General features: G+C 49.9%; 1 protein-coding gene across 1 annotated transcript; it reads left to right on the top strand.

Moving 5' to 3' along the window:
* Positions 1-754: 754 nt before the first annotated feature.
* Positions 755-7,681, top strand: BMP4 (bone morphogenetic protein 4). Its single transcript, XM_004584832.4, is given in 5 exon segments — positions 755-784; positions 786-811; positions 3,970-4,094; positions 5,199-5,525; positions 6,544-7,681. Coding segments are annotated over 5 exon segments (1,365 nt in total). The 3' UTR covers positions 7,401-7,681.
* Positions 7,682-24,477: the final 16,796 nt, after the last annotated feature.

Genomic DNA, 24,477 nt, shown 5'->3' with positions numbered 1-24,477 from the left:
TTCCCAGCCAAGTACACTTTCCTGTCTGAAAACAAGGACCCTGCCTGCTCAGTTCAGAGGGGAGGCCTTGGAGGCCGTGGGGAAGACCACGGGCTTAGAAGGAGGCTTGTCCTTCTGAAGGTCCTCCCCACGACCCTGCAAAGAAAACACCCCCAATCCGTGTTTGGGAAGAAAGTGGCCTTTTCATAGCGCGGGAACCACGTCCTTCGGCGCACAGCCCTCTGCACAGCCTGTTTCTCAGCGTTTGGAAATCCTTGAACAGTTTATGGAAGGCCACCCTTTTAACCAATCCCAACAGCTCCTTTCTCCATAACCTGATTTTAGAGGTGTTTCATTATCTCTAATTACTCAGGGTAAATGGTGATTACTCAGTGTTTTAATCATCAGTTTGGGCAGCAGTTACTCTAAACTCAGGGAAGCCCAGACTCCATGGGTATTTTTGGAAGGCCCGGCGACTAGTCGGTGCATGCTTTCTAGTACCTCTGCACGTGGTCCCCAGGTGAGCCCCGGGCCGCTTCCCGGAACGGGAGGCGGCGGCGGCATCTGCGGGGCCGGGGCGCTGCGCCGGCTTCCGGGACCCGGGCCTGCGAGGCGAGGCCCCGCGGCTGCAGGGGAGGATGTGGGCGGGGCTGCCATCCCCAGAAAGGGAGCGAGCCCGGGAGGAGGGGTGAAGGGAGGGGCCGCCAGGGAAGAGGAGGAGGAGGAGGAGGAAAGAAAGAAAGAGAGGGAGGGAAAAAAGAGAAGAACGCTGTAGATGCGCGAGGGCAGAGGCGGCGGAGGCAGGGAGCACGGAGCCCGGCCCAAAAGCTAGGTGAGTTCTGCATCCCAGCCGAGGCGCGGGAGCCGGAGACGCCGCCGCTGCGGGGCCTGACCGTCTCGCCCTTCTCCCCTGATGGGATTTCCGTTCGAGCCGTCTAGAGCCTGCAGCGCCCCAGCCCCCAGGCCCTTGCCCAGGTTCACCGCAGCCGTTCCAAGGTCCCCAGGAGCTGCCGCTGGCGAGCCCGCTACTGCAGGGACCGATGGTGAGCATGGCTACCTGGCCACGGGCACCAAGAGGCACATCGGTTGGGGTACAGGTCGGGGGACCCAAGCAGTAAGGGAGGCAAAAGGTGGCTTGTTTGTGTGTGTGTTTTCTCCACTGATGGTAGAGCTGGAGGTGGAGATGCGTGGGGAGACTTGGCATGTCTGTGCTGCCCCGTTGCAGGCACCGGACGACTTGGACCTTGGGGAGGTGCGGGGCTGGAGAGGCGGGAAGAAGAGAGGCGCCTTGATGGTGGTGGTCGCTGTGGTCAGTAGCAAAGACCATCGGGGTCGGTTGGTTCTTGTGGGCTGGAGGTTGTGATCACCAATCACCAGACGCAAGCCGCTAGCAAATTAGAGTCCCCGAGAGCGTGAGGGGACGGAGGGTGGCGGAGTGGGGACAGCACCCCAGGCGGACTGGCTGCAAGGTGGGGAGCGCAGCAAGGTTGCGGTCTAGAGCTCGCGCAGCTGGAGGGACAGCCTCTGTGTCACTGAGCGGAGCCCCAGCGGGCCGTTTCCCCCTAGGGCTTGGAAAGGGCAGTGGCTGGGCGCTCCGTCTGCACAAGGTCTCTTTGGGGACTTGGTCACTCTTGAAGCCTCATCTCCATCCTTTCAAGGTACCGAGGAAGGTGAGACGCCGACCAATGTGCCAGGGGGTTCCCCTGCACGGGTCTTCCTGTGGTGTCGTGCTGTGTGTGTGTGTGTGTGTGTTATGGGGGGGGTTAGATAGGGGGAGCTGGCGGGACGCAGCAGAGGACACGCGGCTCTTCTGGCTCTTAACGCCCGGGACCGATAAGTATAAAAGGTCCTGGGGTGGGACGGGTCCCTGCGGACCTCTGTCCTCGGAAGTTGGGCCCCGGGCGGCGAGACGACCCCAGTTTGCAAGGGTCAAGTTCTAGGAAGGAACTCAAGGCACACAGACGGGATGTCCAAAACCCTAAAGACACACACTCGGTAAACCTCAGTAACTCGAGGCGTCGGAAGACTGGGTAGTTAAGTGAAGGACTGCCGCAACGAGCCACCTTCCCGCTCTCCAAGAAAAAAAAAAATGTCCTGAAGATGAAAAGAGCTTTTGCCTTTTGGTATCTTTTTAATTTAAAACTTTGGAGAGAAAAAACTGATTAGAGATAAATCACAGCTAATCCGAAATAGAAATTCAGTCCTCTCCTCCCCCAAACCCTGGGTTTCGGCGCAGCGACAGCGCCTGCACCCCTGGGAGATTCTCGCCTGGGGTCTCCCTGATTCCTGCGTACGCCCTTTCCGTCGTCGCTTTGCGGAGGCCACCGGCCCCTCTTCGTCGGCGTCCCTCCACCGCTTCTAGATCTCCTCTTTAGGATTCTAGGTCCCTCTGCTCTCTCCAGCTCTTTCGCGGTCTGCCCGGCAGTGGCGCGGGACACGGCACGGCAAAAGTCGCTCCAAGAGCGACGCGGCTGGCGGGGCGCGGACGGTCGCGCAGGGGCGCCCGCGGCCTCTGCACTCCGACCCGCGGGGCGGGCGGCGCCGGCAGCGGCTGCCAGGAAGGACGGCTGCGCTGCTCCAACCTTCACTCTTCTTCCCCTAGAGCTTTTCTCCAAGGGTCCCTAAGTGGGAAAAAATCAAGTTGGGGGCGGGGGCGAGAGTGTTGGGAGTGGACCACCTATGCGTCCCCAGAGGAGGACCCGAGAACGGGGGCGAGTGGAGTGTGGCGCGGGTGCGGGTGTGGTGGTCGCGCCCCCGGGGCACCCTGTGCGTGGGTCCCGGCTTTGTAAAGGCAGGGTGGTGCGGGGTCCGGATTTTGGACAGGCTTTTGCTCTGAGCCATCCGTGCGGGTCCGGATGTACCAGTCACTGCTGGAGCTGTGACCGGTCAAATCCTTACTTGTTGAGCCTCCGCAACTCGCGCAGCGGAGGAAGAGGGTGGGAGAAGGAGTTGGCGGGTAGGTGGGGTGGGGTGGGGGGGAGTACAGAGGTTGGAAAGAGAGGGAGGGAGGGAGAGAGAGAGGGAGAGAAGAAGAGGAAGAGTGAGCGAGCGAGCGCTCCTGCCGAAAGTTGTTCACGGTCTTCTCCAGTTTTGGGAACCTGGTGCGATTTCCTTTCTGCGCCGGGGGTGGTAGTCGTAAAAACCGGCAAAGTGTGATGCGCCCTTCAGCAACGTGAGCCCCAGCGCCCGCCGATCGGCTTGGTTGGGAGGAGTGGGGACGGGGGCGGTTTGAGCGTTCTCTGTAATGGAGCCGTAGAAATTACTATAGCAGCCGCTCCCTCTCACTTTCTCACACCGGGAACCGCTTACACCCCCGCCGCCGGCCGCACGACTGAAATGGGCTGCCAGCTCGGTCCGCCGCCAGGTCCTCCGAGCGCTCGCAGCCGATCGCTGGGGCCGGAGGGGGTGGTGTGTGTGTGTGTGTGGTTGCGGGGGGGTGAGAAGGACCAGCAGGGCGCGCGCCTGTGCTTGGGGGCGTGCGTGCGTGTACGGAGTCCATCTCCCCGCTTCCCGATATCAAGTGCTCCTTGGTTGCTGAGGCTCGGAGTGGTGAAAACTCCATCGCCGACACTGCAGCGAGGCTGGAGCCGCAAAGAGCAGCCCCCTAATTGCGTGCGGGGGACCCTGTGGCTAACAGTGTCGCTTCGCTGGAACGCTGGCCCGGCATTCCGCACCGCGGGGAATGGGCGAGGACACCGTCCTCCGAGCGCGGGCGCCGCCGCCCGAGGAGCGCGCCGGCGGCGGGGCACCAGCCGAGCTTTCCGCTGAGCCACGCCGTCGGGAGTTCCTTCCCGGCCGCTGCCGAGGCTTGGGCGGCGGGCGCAGAGGCTGGCCCGGCCTGGCCCGAAGGGGCGGGACGGAGCGGGGGCGGCGGGTGGAGGAGGAGGAGCGGGCGGGCGGGGCATTGGCGTTCACGTGATTCCAAGGGGCTGGAAGAAAAACAGAGGCTGTCTGCGCTGGAGTCTCATTATATTCAAATATTCATTTTAGGAGCCATTCCGTAGTGCCATCCCGAGCAGCGCGCGGCCGCAGCTTCCCTGAGCCTTTCCAGCAAGCCTGTTCAAGATTGGCTGTCAAGAATCATGGACTGTTATTATATGCCTTGTTTTCTGTCAGTGAGTAGACACCTCTTCCTTGCCCTCTCCCGAGAACCCACCGCCTCCCGCCCCTCCGGTCGCACCTCCCTTCCAGCCCTGGGTGCGCCGACCCCACTGGTGCCTTTTAACAAGTGCCGCTGCTTCCCCAGCCGTCCTTGGATCGGGAGCGGAGCAGGACAGGGCAGCGGGGGGGGCGGCTGAGAGACCGGAGGTCCCCTGCCCCGGGTGGTCCCATGCTCTCCACTCCCGGTTCTTTCACCGCTTGCCCGCGGGCGGGAGCGTTCGCAGCTTCCCGTGGCGCGTTCCCAGCCTCTTGTCAAAACTCGGGGAGTTCGCTTGGGCCCCGTCTCCCACCCCTTTCCCGGGGAGTGAGCTTGCCAACCGCACCATGCTCTCTGGCTCTGCTGAGTGTCTCACGCTCTTCGGCTCACGCGACAAATCCAGCCCTTGGGCCACCCGGGCAGCCCAGACCCCCTCCTGGGCCCCCGGACTGGTGCTGCCCGCCCAGCGCCAGGGCGCCCCCACCCCCGCCCGCCGCACGCAGCAGTCCTACCCTCGCGGCTCTGCCTCTCCTCCCTGCCGCTCCCAACCAGCTGGAAATTGTGGAAGTCGGGCGCGGAGGGCGGAGGGAGGTGGGAGTGGAGGAAGAGGGGGAGAGGCTGAAGGTCCGAAGGGGAGCGCGGTGGCCTTTTCTTCCTCCCCCAGTCCCCCCTCCTCACCTCCATGTTAACTGTTTATCCCTGAAGAAGCCACGTTGAGATCATGGCCCAGATAGCAGTTGGGACAAAAAAAGATTAACAGGATGGAGGCTATCTGATTTGGGGTTATTTGACTGTAAACAAGTTAGACCAAGTAATTACAGGGCAATTTTTACTTTCGGGCCGTGCTTTGCAGCAGCTGCTGGGGAGGGGGAGGTGGCCTGAGGGACAAGACGCAGTGAGGTCTTTCTGGACCGGCTTTACATCCCACCCCTCCAGTGCTCGCCCTGGATGCAAATGCAGATACCTCTCTTACTTCTCTCTATTTACTCGTGTTTATTTATTCTTTAACCTTCCAACCCCCTCCCCAGAGACACCATGATTCCTGGTAACCGAATGCTGATGGTCGTTTTATTATGCCAAGTCCTGCTAGGAGGCGCGAGCCATGCTAGTTTGATACCTGAGACGGGGAAGAAAAAAGTCGCCGAGATTCAGGGCCACGCGGGAGGACGCCGCTCAGGGCAGAGCCATGAGCTCCTGCGGGACTTCGAGGCGACGCTGCTGCAGATGTTCGGGCTGCGCCGCCGGCCGCAGCCTAGCAAGAGCGCCGTCATCCCGGATTACATGCGGGATCTCTACCGGCTCCAGTCTGGGGAGGAGGAGGAGGAAGAGCAGCTCCACAGCTCCGACCTGGAGTATCCTGAGCGGCCCGCCAGCCGGGCCAACACCGTGAGGAGCTTCCACCACGAAGGTCAGCCCCTGCTCCCCCCGCCCCCCACAGTCTGGACCAGGGGGAGAACGTGGAGGGGGAGCCCGGGAGGGCTGGCTGGAGGGGCCTGGACACCCTGGGGAAGAGTTCAGGTTACATCAAAGCCCCAACCCAGGGAGGCTGTCGACCTCCAAGAATTTCCAGAGCTGCTGCTGAACTGATTTGGGGGAGTTGGGGAGGGGAGGGGACTATCCCCATGGGCCCCAGCTGGGGTGGGTTTGCCATATCAGAACCTTTTCTGCCACCACCACCACCACCACCATCACCATCACCACCACCACTACCCCTCCTTTTTTTTCCTTTTTTACTCCAAAGCACCTACCGAATTTAATATTACAGCTGTGTGTTAGTCAGGTTTATTCAATAGGGGCCTTGTAATCTGATCTGAATGTTTCCTAGCGGATGTTTCTTTTCCAAAGTAAATCTGAGTTATGAATCCACCAGCATCATTACTGTGTTGGAATTTATTCTCCCGCTTCCCTCCCCCGTAACATGATCAACAAGGCATGCTCTGTATTTCCAAGATCGCTGGAGAAATGTTTAGTAACATACTCGAAAGAGGAAAAGGGAGAGGGTGGTTGTGTGCATGGGTCCTTGGGCCTGAGCTCTGTGCACCACTACTGCCCCCCCACCCCCCACCCCAGTTTTGCTCTGCAGCCACATGTAAGGACAATTGTGTGCATAAAGCCAAAGGGGGCTTTTAAAAGAGGAGTTATAGGGTGATGGGGAAAAGCAGTGGGTGCATGGGAACTGTTGGGCATCACCGGGGGAGGCTGGGGGACGCTTTGCCTTAGGTGCTAGATAGACACTAGCTGGGCCTTTCTAGCTCCTCGGCTGCCCCATTTTTACTTACTTCTTCAAACCCTCCTCATCCCCCACTCACCACAGGCTTCTAAGCCACCTGCAACACCCTACTCCTTGGCTACTTCTTGGCTGTTCCCATCTCAAGAATGTTCATGTGCTCTCTCTGTTTTCCCCTTCCCTCCTCCACCATGCTCAGAACATCTGGAGAACATCCCAGGGACCAGCGAAAACTCTGCTTTCCGTTTCCTCTTTAACCTCAGCAGCATCCCGGAGAACGAGGCCATCTCCTCTGCAGAGCTGCGGCTCTTCCGGGAGCAGGTGGAACAGGGCCCTGACTGGGAGCGGGGCTTCCACCGGATAAACATTTATGAGGTTATGAAGCCCCCAGCAGAAGCGGTGCCTGGGCACCTCATCACACGACTACTGGACACAAGACTGGTCCACCACAATGTGACACGGTGGGAAACTTTTGATGTGAGCCCTGCAGTCCTTCGGTGGACCCGGGAAAAGCAGCCCAACTATGGGCTGGCCATTGAGGTGACTCACCTCCATCAGACACGGACCCACCAGGGCCAGCATGTCAGGATTAGCCGATCGTTACCTCAAGGGAGTGGGGATTGGGCCCAGCTCCGGCCACTCCTGGTCACCTTTGGCCACGATGGCCGAGGCCATGCCTTGACCCGACGCCGGAGGGCCAAGCGGAGCCCAAAGCATCACCCACAAAGGGCCCGGAAGAAGAATAAGAATTGCCGGCGCCACTCACTCTATGTGGACTTCAGTGACGTGGGCTGGAATGACTGGATTGTGGCCCCTCCGGGCTACCAGGCCTTCTACTGCCACGGGGACTGCCCCTTCCCACTGGCGGACCACCTCAACTCCACCAACCATGCCATTGTGCAGACCTTGGTCAACTCAGTCAATTCCAGCATCCCCAAAGCCTGTTGTGTGCCCACTGAGTTGAGTGCCATCTCCATGCTGTACCTGGATGAGTATGACAAGGTCGTACTGAAAAATTACCAGGAGATGGTAGTGGAGGGGTGTGGGTGCCGCTGAGACCGGCGGCCCTTGAGGGCAGAGACACACACGTTCCCATCCAGTTCACCCACAAACTACACAGACTGCTTCCTTATAGCTGGACTTTTTATCTTTGAAAAAAGAAAAAAGGAAAAAAAAAACCTAAACATTCACCTTGACCTTATTTATGACTTTACGTGCAAATGTTTTGACCATATTGATCATATATTTTGACAAAATATATTTATAACTACGTATTAAAAGAAAAAAATAAAATGAGTCATTATTTTAAAGGTAAACCCTGGCCTTCTTCATCCTCATCCTTTTTTTCTTTTCCTTTCTTCTGCTCCATCTCTTTGGGATGTGTTTGTGTTTTGTTTGTTTCTTTGTTTTTGTGCTATTGAGTGGGGTGGCAGTCCGGGTGGTCAGTGAAGGTGGTTAAATTATGGGGACAGGAAGTCAGTGCATGGCCTAGAGAGATGGTAATTGCCAGGATGAACTGTTTTGCATTTCTAGTTCATGTTCACAAGGACGCAGCATCTTCTCCCATCTGGATGACACATGCCTTGGAGACACAGTGGGATGAAAGCACCAGGTCAGATGACTCAGTGTGGGGCTCCTGGTACATCTCCTGTTTCTTTTTTTTTTTCACCTGTTAGAGGGGTGTCTGGGCTGAGTGTGTTGGAGACGTCTTACCTCTAGGAAAATGATTCTTGCCTTGATGATACCTCCAGTGTCTGTGGTTCTTAAGGCGCCGCTGTAGTTTCCAGGCAGAACTACTCTGTATGCCTTACATGTACATATGGGCCTTTCTGAACAGGAGGGGTTTCGGTCTTTGGTTCTTTCTCAGAGAAGGAAGTTTTACCCAGTAAAATAGATAATAGGCCCTGCCTTTGGAAAGCTGTTGGACCACTACTTTAATACACTGTGTGGAAATATCCAGTGTTTCTTTGACATTTTTTTCCATGTCCCCTGTTGCTCACACAAAAGCCTTTGTCGAGTGCAGAATCCCCACAGGGTTCAACTGGGTAGGGAGTTGAAAAGCAAGACCAAGAGTGGAGGCCTGGGTTTGTGAGCAGGCACCAAGTGTTTCACCCTTGGGATCTCTGGGGTCCAGCCCTGCCCCTGGCTCCCTTTCCCCAAGCTGAGCAGAAGTTGATTGGTTTGTGGGATCTGATGTTCTGAGCTGGGCTTACTTCAAGGAAGAAGCTCGCTGCTTGATCACAGTGTAAAAGGACAATGCTAATGGGGGCGTGGGGGGCGAGGGAGCTAACTCTATTAATGGCAGTCAGCAGGTAGAAAAATGGTGTTCTGGAATGGCATGGTGTCAGGGTCTGGGCCAAAGAGCAGGCCTTTGCTTTTTCTTCATTGCCACCAGCTAGCTACTAGGTGAGGTCTCCAAGTTTAGGCATGGTCAGGCTCACTTCTCAAGTGTATGTTGCCTCTGCTCAGACCTGGATGGGTCTGGTGGTCTATCTGTGGGCAGAGGGCTGTCAGGCAAGCACTTCTCCATGCTGCAGGTGGAGAGAGCAGAAGGAATGGCAGTACTGCTGCCGGGAGTCCAGAGGAAGGTGCGTGGCGTGCTGTTCTCCTGTGTGTGTTGTAGTCATACTCTGGCATATGCTCTTGGGGGTGAGGTGGTGGGGGGAAGCAGGCTTCATTTTTGTTTTTAATTACTGAAGTCCTACAATGGCTCCAAAACGAGCAGCTTAGTGGAAACCAATAAAAATAGAAGGGAGGCCCTTGCCAAAGCCCTAGCTCCCTGGAGAGCACAGGTGGAGAGAAAAGAGAGCCAGGCCAAGGCGGCAAGACTCCACCACAGCGCTCCAAAAACTCCTCACCCCCACGTCACTGCCCCTGGGATGCATGGTATGAACTAGGAGAAAGCAGTCTTGGGTTCCCCCCAGGATGTCTGGTCTTGGGGTGCTCCATTTCCAGCAACTTTCAGAAATGTCCTTTTCATTAAGAAAGAAACCCGAGATCCCTACCACTTGAGCCAATGACCCCCTGGGGTCAGTGCTAGACCCAGTGGCCCCCTGTACCTACTCAGGTCATTTCCTAGAAACTCTCCCTCCTGCCTGCCTCCACACCACCAACTCCCCACCCCACCCCCTCGCTACTGGCGTATTTTCAGGAATGGATAATGTTGTTTATTTGTTCAGCCAAATATTTGGTCTGGGGAATTTACCGTGAAATTCTGTGAATTGCATATACCTAGTTAGCAAAATAGACCTAATGCCACAAATGTTACTGGGAAAAACAACGACCTACCGGCCAGTATTAACTCTTCACACTCACTTGGTCCTGAGACCCGAGGAGATAAGGAATTGGATGGGAGTGGAGAGGACTTCATTTAGATCTCAGAAGTTTCTGGTTTTGCTCAGCCTGGTACCCGTTGGCAGCTGCAGGTGGAGGAAGGGATTGCTGGCGTTGCTTTGGAACCAAGCCTGCCCCTTCACCTCTCCCCCCGCCCCCCGAAAGTAAAGCTCCCATTGCTTAAATGAAGATGGATCCCTTGAGAAGTTCAGCAGTCATAAACCACATCAGAGGCGCTGCTGGATCCATCCCTGCCCAACCCTTCAACTCGAACAGGCTTCCGAGGAGCTTAATACCAGAAGAAAAAAAGTGGGGGTGAGGGAGTAGGGGGAGGCTGGGACCGCATGAAACATTCCCCTGCTTTCGTTGCATAATGCGCGCAGAACCTGCCAGGCGACCTGCTGACTTTGTTTTCCGTCTTGACCGTGCGGCGCTCCCGCCCCCACCCGCGGCCGCCGGGCAGCGCCACACTGCGAGGGCTCCGCGCGGCCCCGGCGCTGGCCAACCCCGGCCAGCCCCCGGCCTTGGCCGAGCGTCAAGCCCGGCCCCGCAGGTCCACCTCCCGCCCGGGGCCGGCGCGCACAGGCCCGGCGACTACGGGGGCAGCAGGGGGCGTCCTACGCGCCGGCGGCCCGCAGGCTCCTGCACCTGGCGGCGGCGCGTGGAGCCGTCCTGCCCCCCACGGGAGGGCTGAGCGTCCGCGGAGACCCGGGCGCAGGCGAAGCTCGGCATAGGCCGACGGCGGGGCGGACTGGCGCACGAGGGGCCTCGGGACTGAGGGGGGCGGGGCAGAGGGGTCGCAGGCTCGTGAGGTGAAAGCACCTGGGAGCCAGGCTGAGGTTGGCGGGCGGAGGGTGGTCTCCCAATCCCACCTCTCAGGAGAGGACTGAAAGCAGTGCAGGGCGGAGGTACTCTGGTGGGCTGTCCCCCAAGCCGCTTTCCCTCAGCCCCTCTTACCTAGGGCTAAAACGTCGAGCCCCGGGCCCCGCCCTTCAGCACGCACCAGCCGCTCCCCTCCCCAGCTCGCGCGCGCGCGCACACGTGGGGGGGAGGGACCCTGGCGAGGCCGGGGGCGCACGAGGAGTGAAGTGGAGGGGCGGCCGGTTCTCTCAGGAACAGGGTGCCACGCGTCCCCTCGTACCCCCGCCGCCGCCTAGGGCCGGGATGGCGGCTCCTCAGTCGCACGCCCCCTCATGCCCCACAGCCCGGCTCCTTCTGCCGGTGACCCCGGGACTCCCGGCGGCCCGCCCCCTCCGAAGGTGAGCCCGGAGCTGCGAGGAGGAGGAGGAGGAGGAGGCGGCCCAGGTCGCCAATACCGCGTCCTCAGTGACCCTTGGGCTCGGCACACGCAGGAAGCAGCTCGGTCCATCTGCTTCTGGAAAGCGAATAAAGTCAGGCCGAAGCCGCGCTGGTGAGAGGCGGGTTAGCTGTACCCCCGCGAAGACTTGGGGAGCCCTGCGGGGTGAGGGATGCCCGCACAGACCTGAGGCCGAGCTGTGCGTGTCCACCACGCGGCACCCGCGGCCCTGGGTGAGAGACGGGAGGGGACGAGGAGCCGCGCAAACCTGTGGACAAGGGACTCCCCCGCCCCCAAACCGAACCAGACCTACCCCCCCTGAAAAATCTGGAAAGCTCAGGATGTGCAGTGTCAATCCTAGTCAGCCCTAGAAATTCTAGTCAATCCTAGAAAAAGATACATTTTCTTCACTGAGAAGCCCATTTGAAATGACAGTTTCAGTCACCTAAGGTACTCTACCTGAAGGAAGTTCCAATCCTCTCTGCTTTCTATTCAGAATAATCTTTAAAAAAAAACCTTGCAGGAAAATATAGCTGCTGTGTATTATGCTGTCTACAATAGGCAAGTCAGAAAACAGGAATTCTATAGGATTCAGAGATATTAAAATATGAAAAATGCCTTCTTTGAGGAAGAGAAGCTGGAACAATAATTTGTTGTGCTGTGTTACTGGTGAGAATTTAAGTCCAACTTTTGGCTTTGCCTCATTTTCTGAAGAAAAGATCTCATTGATCTCTCTTAACTGTGTGTAACATGGTTTCTAGCAAAAATATGTAAGAGCAATGTCCCTCACCCCTTATCTTGAAACTCACAGGATGCAAACAATTTAGTCTTAGAGTGTAACATCATGACTTTAGCATCCCCTCACGCCCCATTTTATTAGCAGAAGTGCTACCTAGCAGACTATTCTCTAAGGCAGTCAGGGCACATTCGCTGACTGGGTCTGGAGTCACCAGGCTGTAGTTTCTGCTCTTTGCACGTGGTCCCCGCACCTGACTGCTTGGAGCTGCCTGAAATTCAGTTAAGATAATGTGCAGCTGGTTCAACATAAGCTTTCATCTTCTAATCCTTGCCATTCTGTTTTCCAAGCAGTTAGCTCTGGTGAGAGCCCAAGGATATCTTTGTTATTGGGAGGAGGAGGAGGAGAGAGAGATTTGAGTATTCTTTAGTTTTCACTTGAATATTATGCAAACATAATGGCACCCCCCCTTTTTATAGACGAAAACGGGTATTGTGAAGAAGACATCCTATTGTCCCTTGAATTGATGTATAATTCAGATGTAGAAATGTGTGTCTTTCAAAAACTGATTTAAAAACCTTCATTAATCACCCCATGAGAATTATATAGCTTAATGCTAGTTTACATAATTCTAAACTTACTTTTGAGCCCATTCACCTAAAGCATCTACTTAGGTTTTCCTGTTTCCTTCTAGTCTTTGTTCATATATTTATATCTAGCTTTTTCTGTGTTGCAGGTCAATGTAACCTTAATATATTTTAATTCTACAAGTAGGGTTTTTGTGCATGTTAAGGTGTATCCTCTGTGCACCTGTGTGAGAAAGCAGGCTAGATATAAAACTCATATTGTGTAGGCAGTTTTGAGCAGCCTGGCTATAATATCAGGGCTGCGGTCAAAGTTCCAATCTTAAAAAGATTCTTCCTGTCTTCTGAAGGCTTGATTTAGCATTGTGGTATGAACACAAAGCAGTGTTTAAAGTATCCAAAAAAGTGGCTTCCTGACATCCCAGGCTTGGAAGTTTTAGTTGACCAACCAGCAGGATTTAGCCATCTTGTACATACATTACTGGAGGAAGGCAGCTGTCACAGAGAGGGGTGCTGCACATCTCTGTCTCATCCTCCATGCGGCCACTGATGGGGTCGTTTCCTCCTGGACACTGTGCATCCCACATCGTATTGCTCTGATTTCTGGCACTGGTTTTCCTGGGACCTGAGGGTGATGGGAAAAAGAATGATCTACAGACAGTAATAACCAGATGGAAACTTAGTCAAAAAATTCAGTTACTAGCCTCAACCTGACCTTGGTACTTTGAGACAAAAGCTTCCAGTTGGCTGGGGTCAGACACCAGTGTGGAGTGGCTGGGTAATTTCCACAGGTTTCCTTTGTGGGCATTCACAAGGCTGGACAAAAGCTGCTTTCCCAGCGGTATTGCGTCTGTTTGAGGCCTGACCCTCAGAGGAATAAGCTAATCTTGGAGTGATTTTGAGGCTGTGGGGCACTAAGAGAACTCTTAGAGCATGGTGAAGTAATTTGTTCAATGGTGTCTTAAAAGAGTTAATTTACCTCCAAAAGGTGAGTTTCTCTAACCATCCAGAGCCCTTTACTTCCTCTGAGATCAGTCTCATTATTTGCATAGCAAAGCATTCCATTTAGCTTGAGAGTAAGGGGTGGGGACAGTGAACAAGCAAAGCCACTTTTCCCACAGTCTTTGAAAACGTAGCAGCATGCTAAGTGGGTTTGATCAACCTTTTCCTTCCCCAGAACCCCCAGACTTCAGACTATTTTGCTCATTATCTATCTTGAGATTGGCCACCTTCTTCCGGCTGGAAGAGTAGGATTTGGCAGATAGCTGCTAATAAGAGAGTTTTGCTAACGTTGTTTGTTTTGGCAAGTTGGTGTAGACTTGCAGGTGAAAACACACAGCAAACCCCAACACTATCCCTCCTGCTCTTCACACGGCACAGGACGGCTTTTATCCTTCAGAAGGCTGTTAATGCATTGGTGACACTTCGCACAACAATGATGCAAATGTAGCTTGATACAGTGTTGGCCAGTTGGCTGTCTCACTTGTTCTACCCAAACTCATTTGAATCACAGTCCCTGAGGACCTCCACTTATGTGTAGGTTATTGTTTATTTGTTGGCACTTAGCAATTCTCCAAAACTAGCTCATAATTTATTTTAACCGAGTATGTTCCACCCTAGCGACTCCATAGCCTAAGTAAAGGGACCTTTCTTAGCCTACTGGAAGTTTGAGCACTCAGGAGTTCTGATTTACGTGGGATCTACTGGTAGTTCTTTTCAAGTGTCTATGATTTCCAGATGGAGAGGTGAGTTAGTCCCAGGGATCCATGGCAAGAAACCAACTAGGTAAATAAATATATTTTTAAGATTTACTTTTATATGAAAGGCTGAGTGAAAGAGAAAGGGAGAGAGAGAATTCTTTTACCTGCTGGTTCATTCCCCAAATGCTCACCAGGGCCTGGCCAGGTTGAAGCTGAGAGCCAGGAACTCAATCTGGGTCTGCCATGTGGATGCCAGGACTCAAGTATTTGGACTATTATCTGCTATTTCCCAGGAGTTTTGGTAGGAAATTGGATTTGAAGCTCAGTGGCTAGACTTGGATCAGACTCTGTGATAATGGAGTGCTGGTCTCAGAAGCAGTGACTTGGCCTGCTGTCCCCCACCGTGCTTGCCCTACAAAACCAGGCCTTTAGTGAGCTCAGTTGATAAGCAGGGGGCAGTAGCGAAGATGTGAAAGTATTGCTACTAGAGAACAAACCGCGATTTTTGAATTGGGAGCTATTCTGTGATGAACATTTGTGAGAGACTCTTCACGGTAGCCATTATTAGAAGAAAATTCAGTCTGAAAAGAAATTTTTAAAGATATAATAGCAAATGTAAGAGACTTTTGTGTTTCCTTTTTGTCACCCATGTGCTGGTTACTCAGTGGCACATTTTCGTGGTGCTGTAATTTGTTGTTGATGTTGTTGTTGTTGGTTTTGTGGCTGTTCTAACACATACCAGTTGTTGACCTTGTTTCATGACTTCTCAATTATGGAAATGTATAGTGATAGAGTACTGGGATCTATCATATACAGATGTGGGGGAGCAACGGAACATGCATCCCTGCCTGCTTTCAGACGAAAGATGGATTCCCAATGAAACTGTCAGACATATGTAGACAATGGTATGCTGGACTGTTTGACATTCTCTGTACCAACAATGTCGGGGTACACTTAAATAAGAGACTGATAGAATTATGATTCCATATGAAGGACTACACCATTGTAGTAAATTGGGGAAAATCTGTCGGGGGTGGCAGTTTGGGGGGGAATCCCAGCCTATACGAAATTGTACCACACAATTCAAAATTCAAAATAAAAATATATTAAAAAAAAAAACTGAAGCCAGAAAAAAAATAATAGCAAATGTAACAAAATAGACATCAAAGCCCAAATCCAGTGTATGTATAACAGGTATTTGATACATATTTACTATAAAACATGTAAATTATATTTATAATTCAAGATCTTTAGCCCAGATAACTTTTCTCACTAAGAGCCAGATAGTACAAATTCCGGGCTTTGTGTACCAGATTTCGGAAGCAATGACTCAGTTCTACTAACGCAGCAGAGCAGCAGCCATGGAGAATAGTAAATACACGTGGCTGTGTATGACTCCACTAAGCTTCGTAAACAGAAGTTTGACTTTTACTTCATTTTAGCTTATGAAATATTCCCTTGATTTTTAAAGATGTGAAAAATGTCAGAAAAGGTTCCTCCTGGGCTGTATGAAAGCAGGTAGTGGGCTAGACTTGGCTGGCCAGTTTAGATCGCTGAGCAGGGTTTTTGACCAGTGTTCTCCAAAGCATTTTCCTTGCAACAATAGTTTCAAGAGCTCCTTTATGGTAAAAGGGGAGGGTGACGAAATCTGTTTGGGAAACCTTGGGCTCTGTATTACCCACTTGAACATTTACAAGCAATGTTCCCACTTTAAAGGCTTTGAGAAGGCTCACAGTGAGAAACCTGCTTTACTTTGGCCAACTCAGTGTTGCCTCAACTTATTTAACCTCTGTTCCCCCTCTTTTCCCATAGATTTCAATCCTATGACACTTATGGACCATGTGGCCCTTGTCCATGTCTCTGATACTGTTTGATGTATCTCTTTCCCTTTTTAAATGAGATTCTAGTCAGCCAGGCCTTCTTCCTTTTATTTATTTATACATTTTTTTCCTTTAAGATTTATCTATTTGAAAGGTAGAATTATACAGGAAAGGAGGGAGGGAGAAAGAGAGAGAGAGAGAAATCTTCCACCCACTGGTTTTACCCCACACATGACCTCAAAGGCCAGAGCTGGGCTGGTCTGAAGCGAGGAACTTCTTCTGGGTCTCCCACATGGGTACAAAGGACCAAGCACATGGGTCCTCTTCCAATACTTTCCTAGAAGCATTAGCAGGGAGCTGGATCAGAAGTGGAGCAGCTGTGATTTGAACCAGAGCCTATATTGGATGCCAGTGCCATCGGCTGTAGCTTTATCCTGCTTTGCCACAGCGCCAGATCCCTTCCTGTTGTTTTAATACCATGTATGCTTGACCCTTCCTTTGTGGATCTCCTGTCTGTTGCACCCTCTGCTGAAGTGTCCTCGGCAAAGTCTTCACCAATCTGCCCCTCGTGCTGCTCCATTCTCAGCTATTTCCAGCTCAGAGATGCTGCCTCTGATGCTGCCCTGGTGTGAAGCCATGCCCTCCTTCCCAGTCCTGAGCACATGGCTGGCTCTGCTTTTCCTGTGCGATCACAAGAAGATGGTCCTGTGTCAGGGTGCCAGCTCCCCAAGGACAGGGATGTGGTCCCTCTTGTCTCTGTTAGATGGTCCTGGCCCTAGCAGAAGCTACTGCATAAAATGTATGCAATGAAATTTTACTTAGATTGCAAGATGTAGAGAGATAGAGATGTGACAGGGCGGGGAGAGGAATAGAAGGAGAGTAAGAACATATTTCACAGATCACATTTCACATTTTGGGAAATACCACAGTATGTAAAGAAAGTGCAAATGGTAAATTATCTCTTGAAAAAAATCCAAAAAGTCACCAGCAGTTACATTCAATTAGTAGACCTTAAAGCTTACATTGTGACTCGAAGGCTATTCCAAACAGATCATGTAATTATCTTCACCAATTATTGATTTTAAAAATTTTATCTGAGAAAATCAGAGAGGAGCAGATTTTGCATTCCCTGGTTCACTGCCCAAATGCCTGCAATAGCTAGTCCTGGGCCAGGCCAAAGCCAGGAGCCAGGAACCAGGAGCCTCATTCAGTCTCCTACCTGAGTGGCAGTGACCCAGAGACTTCAGCCAGCTTCCACTGCCTTCTCAGGCACATTAGTAGAAAGCCTGATGGGAAGTGGAATTCCCACGATTCAAACTGGCCCCATGGTACAGGATGCAGGCATCCCAAATTGTGGCCCAATCTGCTCTGCCCCCACAGTAGCCATCTGGACGCATTAATTGTTGATGCTTGTGTAAATTGTCCCATTTATTTGCTTTCTGGAGCAGGGAGAAAGCCTGCAATAAGTAATAATAATCTTTTATGGAGAAAAATTTTCTATGGCTCTTAAAATGGCAATAATGTAAATGGGCTAGTGTTTACCAAGCAACATCAAATGATAAGAGTACAAAGTACCTGCCTTCTGATGATACAGATGTGAAACACACTAAGTGAAGTTGGATGAGAAGTTGCAGTGAAACAGATTTCATGTTTCTTTCGCCATATGAAGGCAGTGACAAAAGAAAGAGACTGAAGCTTGTTTGCACTGAAGAGAGGAAACCGGTTCTGTGCATGCTTTAATTTGTCTGAGTCAAGGAGAAGATTTAAATATCCTGAATTAAAGGTGGCAGGGCTTGTCCCGTTCAGCCTTTTAAGGTAGGTCTGAGCCTGCGGTCCCAAAGCATTCTCATTTCTCAGCTAATTCATTTAGTCATCCTCTTAAGTCTTTGGAAAAGCAGGAGGTTACAGTGTGCCCTGAAGTGTTTGCATTCAGCATGATGCGGCTGCATAAATTACATGGAACACATTAGCTCCTGCACCTTGAATGTGTTAGCAGTGTTCTGTTGGTCTGAAAGGTTAGCAAACACCTAGTGCTTAAAACTTAAAGCAGCCGCGCTTGCCCAGTCCTGGCCATGGGGCAGGAGACTGGCAGCACATTTAGAGCTGCTGTGTGCTTCTGCTGGAGCACCCATCAGGCTGTTTGATGTGCAGGCTGAGGATCCCTTGGTGTGTACGTGAGCTTCGTGGAGAAGCACTGGTCAGAGGAGAACTGTTATGTAATTATAGCATCCACAGCGTCCGACGCGCCGCCTAGCCTAGCCTAATAGTTTGTACTGGGAAGTGGGCGTCGTAAGGATAGTGAGAATTAATTAATGTTTATGAAGCCTTGTCCAGATTTCATGGGAGAAAAGCACTGTATATAAAGTCAGTGTGTTAAAATGTTAGGGGAAAATGATGTCTTTTTCTTAAACTGAAATCCAAAGCTGGCAGGGCAGAAAATCTGTCATTTCAAAGTAAACATTCATCTAAGTTCTTCGAAAGTTCTGGTTTGACTTCTCATTTTATGAGTCAGATCTGTTTGAAATATGGTGGGTATTTTGTGAGCATGCAAACTTGGTCTTTATGTATATTAGACATCATTCTTATCAGTGAACAAATGTAATTGCCTAGCTCTTCTATGTTACTTCACCACTGTATAATGTGCATAGTGAGCAAATATAATCCCAGCAAATTATACTGGTTTATAGTCCAGGAATAATTTTTACTCAAGATTAAAGAAACATAATGGCTAGAAATGCTTATCAGAATTGTTCAGATATAAATTTCATCTTAGTTTAAAAAAACCAATCATGATAAAAATATGTTTAAATGCTACCAACTGAGATTTGTTTATAGTTCTAATGTGACTAGATGGCTAGATAATCCTTTAGGTGATATCTTATATAAAGATTATTTGAACACTAAAGGCAGAAAATAAGATTAATGTTAAAAAGTTAAAATAAACTACTCAGAGTCCAGCATGATAACCTAGTGGCTAAACTTCACGTCTTACATGCACTGGGATCCCATATGGGCACCAGTTCTTGTCCCAGCAGCCCCACTTCCCATCCAACTCCCTGCCTGAGGCCTGGGAAAGCAGTGGAGGACGGTCCAAAGCCTTGGGACCCTGCACCTGCATGGGAGACCCAGAAGAAACTACTGGCTTCAAATCAGCCATTGCAGCCACTTGGAAGGTGAACCAGTGGACGGAAGATCTTCCTCTCTGTCTCTCCTCCCCTCTTTATATCTGCCTTTCCAATAAAAAAAACTTTTTAAAGAATAAATTGCACATAACATTTATAATACCATTGGCTCATCTACATGGCATTTGATATAGAAACATTTCTATTCAATATATTGCCTGTAATTTTAAATGTAACCTAGCATGAGAAGAAATTATTAGCTGATGTATACTTTAATGGCTTTCCAATCTGTGTTCCAGGTGCTTTATAGAAATAGGATTAACACAATTCTGCGATGTGGAGCAATATTTCCGGTGTTCTAATGAACATTATTAGGTGGATAAGGTAGCATCATCCTATTTAATTTGGAATAATTGTTTTTTAAAAAAATACTTGAGAATGGCCCTTCTTTGTAATTAAAGGAGATGTTTAGAATATCCTTAATATTACACTGTAATTTTCTTGTAACAGGTGCTTAACTCAGCAGTTCATTCAATCCATAAACGTTTAATCAGGCTAAACACACTTCTCAGTGGCCCATAGACTAAGGAAGCTTAACTTTTGTGCTGGAGAGCACAGTATCAAACATTTGCAAGGGCCAGTAGTCAATTGTGAACTGGAAGTACAGCACATTTTTTTTCTTCAGGTGTGCAAAATCTTTTTCAATTCTATACTACTATAAAATTCTAGCTTGTCTATAAAGCTGGGAAAATAAGGAAACCCTACAAGGAATCTCGAGTCATCCATTTACTGAGTCAGTGAGCATAAGCCACGAGTACTTGGAAACTCAGGATATTGCATTATTTCTCATTGAGCTGAACGCCGAGTTCAGCAGTTCCTATGTGTAAAATAGAGGCCCAGAAAGGCAGATGAAGGCTGTGCTGGTGTTAGCTGTGGAAATCAGGACAGTGGGAGGAAGGGAAAGATCCAAAAGAAACCCTGCAATGTTCCCTTTAATGCAAAGTGGAGAACAAAGCTGCTTTGGTTTTTTTTTTCCATCTTATGTTTTTACATTTGGTCAGTATGAGATGGAAACTAGGGTGAGTAACACATATGACAGGAGAGCCAAAAAGCCATGCGTGCAAGAAGACACCTTGGGCTCAGCTGCTTTGCAATCACATCCACAGGGCTTGATGACTAACAACCTGGGGTCAAACAAGAATGAGCTGAAGTCACTCGAGGAATGGAAAGAACATTCCGAGGCATTGGAAGTTGACTGACAAGATGCCTATATAAAATGATAAATGTACTTTTTACATAGGGGTTAATCAGTTTGACAATTTAACCTTAATTTGTAGAGATACATACAGGTTTGCTTCAAAATTGCCTTAAAAGTAAGCTTTCCCAGAGCAAGTAAAACCTGAACCAGTTCTTAAAGGTTTATAGTTGGATCGTGCTAGGCACTCCATGTGGATTCTATGTCTCCTTTTACCCTCCCTGCCCGCCCAACCTGGGTCCCCCGTTCATACGTTAGGCCCCAGCTCCAGGAGGATGGTGTGAGGATGGGGTGGTGTTCAGGTGCTAATTAGGTTCAGAGGAAGTTATGAGCAAGGAGGCCCATGATGAGGTTCCTGTTTTTATGAGAGAAAAGACAGTGGAATCTCCCTCCCTCTTCCTCCCAACCCTGTCTTTCTGTTCCTGTTTTCATCAGACTACAAGGAGAAGATGCTTGTGTACAAATCAGAAAGAGGGCCCACACCTGACACCAACTCTTCCAGAGCCTTCATCTTGGCCCGCCCAACCTCCAGTACTGTGAGAAGTACTGTGGCTGAAGCCATCTGTTCCGTGATCGGTAGAGCAGCCCAGGCTGACCAAGAGAGGCACCCTCACCAGTCCCTGGCCTGCTGTTGCCAGCCCCAGGTGACTTTCCTCCAGTGTCCTGGACTTGCATTGCTTTTCCACACAGTTCTGGTCTCCAGGTCCCTCTTGGGATCACAGTAATGCTGAATTATTAAGGCATTTGTCTGCGACTGTGCCACAGAGGGGAAAGTCACTGATTTTGTAAGTTGATAGCTTGACCTTGCCCCTGAGCAGACAATGCTAAAACCAACTTAGCTAACTAGTCACAGACCCAAGTAGATGAGCTTGGTTGACAGAGGGGAAGCAATAAATTATGTTTGTATTGACCTTAGTAAACCTTTTAATTCTTTCCCACATGATAGAGTTCTTAACAAATTGGGAAAATATGGCCTACAGTCCAGGTGACTGCATTGACGACAGACCCATGGCAGAAGCCTGCGTGCGTGGACTTGAGCAGTTTCGTGCTGCTTGGAGGGTGGCAGGGCCCTCCTACCAACTCCAGGGCATCCCTGTCCATCAGCCTAGCGAGGACACTGCCTCTTGCTGTGGCTGTGAGGGTAGTAGGGGCTACGGCCTTGTGCCCCATTGTGGTGGAGACACTGGTATGGGTGTGCTGGGATCCGCGTTGACGTGAGGCCTGAGGTTTATGACAGCATTCCTCTTCAAAGTTGATTTCTGTGAACAGGGAAAAGGACGCATGCTCTCCCTTGGCTGCTGGCTGCTGTTGAGTGGACATCTTTCCTTAATCCGTGTCTGTTCAACTAAGTCTTTTGAACATACCTGGCTAGTGCTACTTTGGCAAATCTCTGTACTTCAGTAGACTACTCTGGCTGTTACTCAGTGGATTGTGGAGGAAGTACTACCATGAACAGATGATCCAACAGGCAGTGGGCGTGCTAAGAGTCAGATCATAGTTCCCAAGGAATTTAACTATGTCTTGGTAGACTCTGACATAGGTAGATGTAACAACTGTGTTGGTTTCCGTATCAAAATACAACAGTCGAGGAGGCTTTTAAACAACAGAAACGAGTTGTCTCACAGTTCTGGAAAGGTGTCAGCATGTTAACTGTCTCTGGAGGCCTGTGTGTGGCTGGTCAGTGGCTACTTCTGACGTTCACACGTGGTCCTGCGTCTGAGGGTGAGAATCCTGAGTGTCATTTGGTGTGTCTAAATTGCCTCTTGGAAAGATTACAGATCCGACTGGATTCATGTCACTCCTTCCCCTGCCCAAGGCCCCATTTTGACTCCATCATCCCTTTCCGGGTTTATCTGGTATAACATCTGAGGTTCTTGGGGTTAGGGCTTCAGCACACGCCTTTTGGGAAGGGCACAGTATGTAAAGAATGACCCGGTGGTGAGGTAAACATTAACAGAGATGTGCAAAGTGTCCTGGGCTCAGACATTGTCTGAGGACAAATGTTAGTCCTCAGTGTTCTGGAACCTCAAGCAGTGGTCAGTCCTGCAAGTTGGAGATGGCATTGGGCGGGGGGCCGTGAATTCTTTGGCCAACATCATACTTGAAGAATTCTAGTCTGAAGGCCTCCACTGTGGAACAAACACTGCCTGGTCTCTACATTCATGGTGCCTGTTTGACCCTCTGAGGTACCAAGATTGCAATGCATGGCAAAATTAATCGGAAGAGAAACATTTTCTTAACTGTTCTGGTTTTCAAGGCCCACATAGTATCAGCAGGCCACATCTTTATATCCCTGATTATGATTTCAAATTTACTTTTAACTGATCCAGAAAGATTGCACATACTCCTGGGATATCATGTGATGTTTTGATACACATTGTATAATTTGATACACACTGTTTAATGCTTGAATCAGGATAAATGTGTATTTCAAATAAATCATTTCTTATGGTGAAAACATTTAAAGTATTTCTAATTTTAAGGAATATTATATAGTACCTTATTATTCTCTGTTCACTGCACTGTGGAATAGGACATGGGAATACATTTGTCCTGTCCGGCTACATTGTAGCACCTGTTAACCAGCCCTGCCCCTCCCTCACTTCCTCCTCTTTACTCCAGTTTCAGTAGTGAGGATTCTACTCTCAACTCCTTTCTTTTTTTTTCTTTTTTTCGTGCTTGCAACTTCTGCAAGATTAACTTGCTTATTAACTTGTCCATTGTTACTTATCTGTTTGTTCTTCTCTCTCCACCTGTTTTTCACTTGATTTCTCTCCCCTTCAACCAAGAAGTGGGCTTATGGTGGAGCCTGTGGCGTGCGTCACTTTATAGCTCCTCCTCTAGCTGCTTAAAGATTTAGCCAAGTTTTGAATTTTTTCCTTAAATTTTTAAAAAAGAATTTATTTTATTTACTTGAGAAGTAGAGTTATGGAGGAATGGGACAGAGATCTTCCATCTGCGTGTTTACTCTCCACGGTTGTGTTGAGTTTCTTCAGGGTCTCCCATGTGGGTGCAGGAGTCCAAGGACTTCGGCCATCCAGCTTCCACCACTTTCCCAGGCAAAATGGGGAACTGTAACCAGCATTCATATGGGATACTGGTGTTGCAGGCAGCCGCTTAACCTGTTAGACTGCAATGCTAACCCCCTAAAATACTTTAATCACTCTTAACTAAGACTTTTCTCTGGTACAATAAAACTATATTCTGTCTTCTCCCTTCTCTTAATTTTGAATTATGTTATGACTGATGCTAGGCAAAACCTTTGTCAGGTGAATCTTTGCCATTCAGCTCCATTGCCAAATAGCATGCTTTCTTGGGATATTCTGCTTGAACAGTTGGGAGATGGCATTTGACTGGCCAATTCACTTTGTAGCCTCAGGGTTATAAATTGTTACCATGTAAGGTGTATAGGAAGCTGGAAAATAGTCCTCTAAAGGAAGACTCTGTGCATGGGATATATATTTATAGATGCTCCAAATACTTTTCCTTTTTTTTAAGATTTATTTGTTTATTTGAAAAAACAGTTACACAGAAAGACAGCTAGCAAAAGAGAGCTTGTCCATTTGCTAGTTCACTCCCTGTATGTCCACAATGGCCAGAGCTGCTTCGATCTGAAGTCAAGATCCAGGAGGTCTACCATGTGGGTGCAGGTGCCCGAGGACTTGGGCTGTCCTCTGTGGTGTCCGTAGGCTGTTAGCCAGGAGCTGGATCAGGAGTGCAGCAACCCAGTGTGAGGTGCTGCCACTTCAGGCTTTACTTGCTCTGCCACAATGCCAGCCTCCACAATATGGTATAATCTTGTTATTGCCTATTTTTTCCTGCGATGGCTTAGAAATAAGAATTTAATAAAGGAAAATGAAAGTATTTTACGTAAAATCTAAATATGATGAGAGTTTCTGATAGTAAATAAATACAGATTTGAGTTACCACATTTGAAAAAAGCTTGCAAAGATTTAAATTGTGGTAATATCCTATATTTGTCAGGATATGGGAAGACAGACACTTCAAAGACATTTCAAGTAGTTTACGGGAAAGTAGAATTAGAAGTTTATTTTTGGTGCAAAACATTCTGAAATTCATGCTTATGAGAACTCTTCCAAAAGTTCGTGAAAGACTTATTAGGGAACCTGGCATATCTCTGTGTGCTTTTAGCTCATCTTGCAGTGTCTGTGTTTATGTGCAGGCTCTGCGTCTTGGTCTAGTTTCCTGCTGATGTGTACCCTGGGAGGCAGCAACATGGGCGTTAGTGATTGAGTCCTTACCACCATGTGGAGTCAGGCTGAGTT

The sequence above is a fragment of the Ochotona princeps genome, chromosome 6 (assembly GCF_030435755.1).
Source record: "Ochotona princeps isolate mOchPri1 chromosome 6, mOchPri1.hap1, whole genome shotgun sequence".
In the NCBI taxonomy this organism is placed as follows: domain Eukaryota; kingdom Metazoa; phylum Chordata; class Mammalia; order Lagomorpha; family Ochotonidae; genus Ochotona; species Ochotona princeps.
The sequence above is the reverse complement of the archived record's forward strand: the minus strand, read 5'-3'. Positions and strand labels throughout refer to the sequence as shown.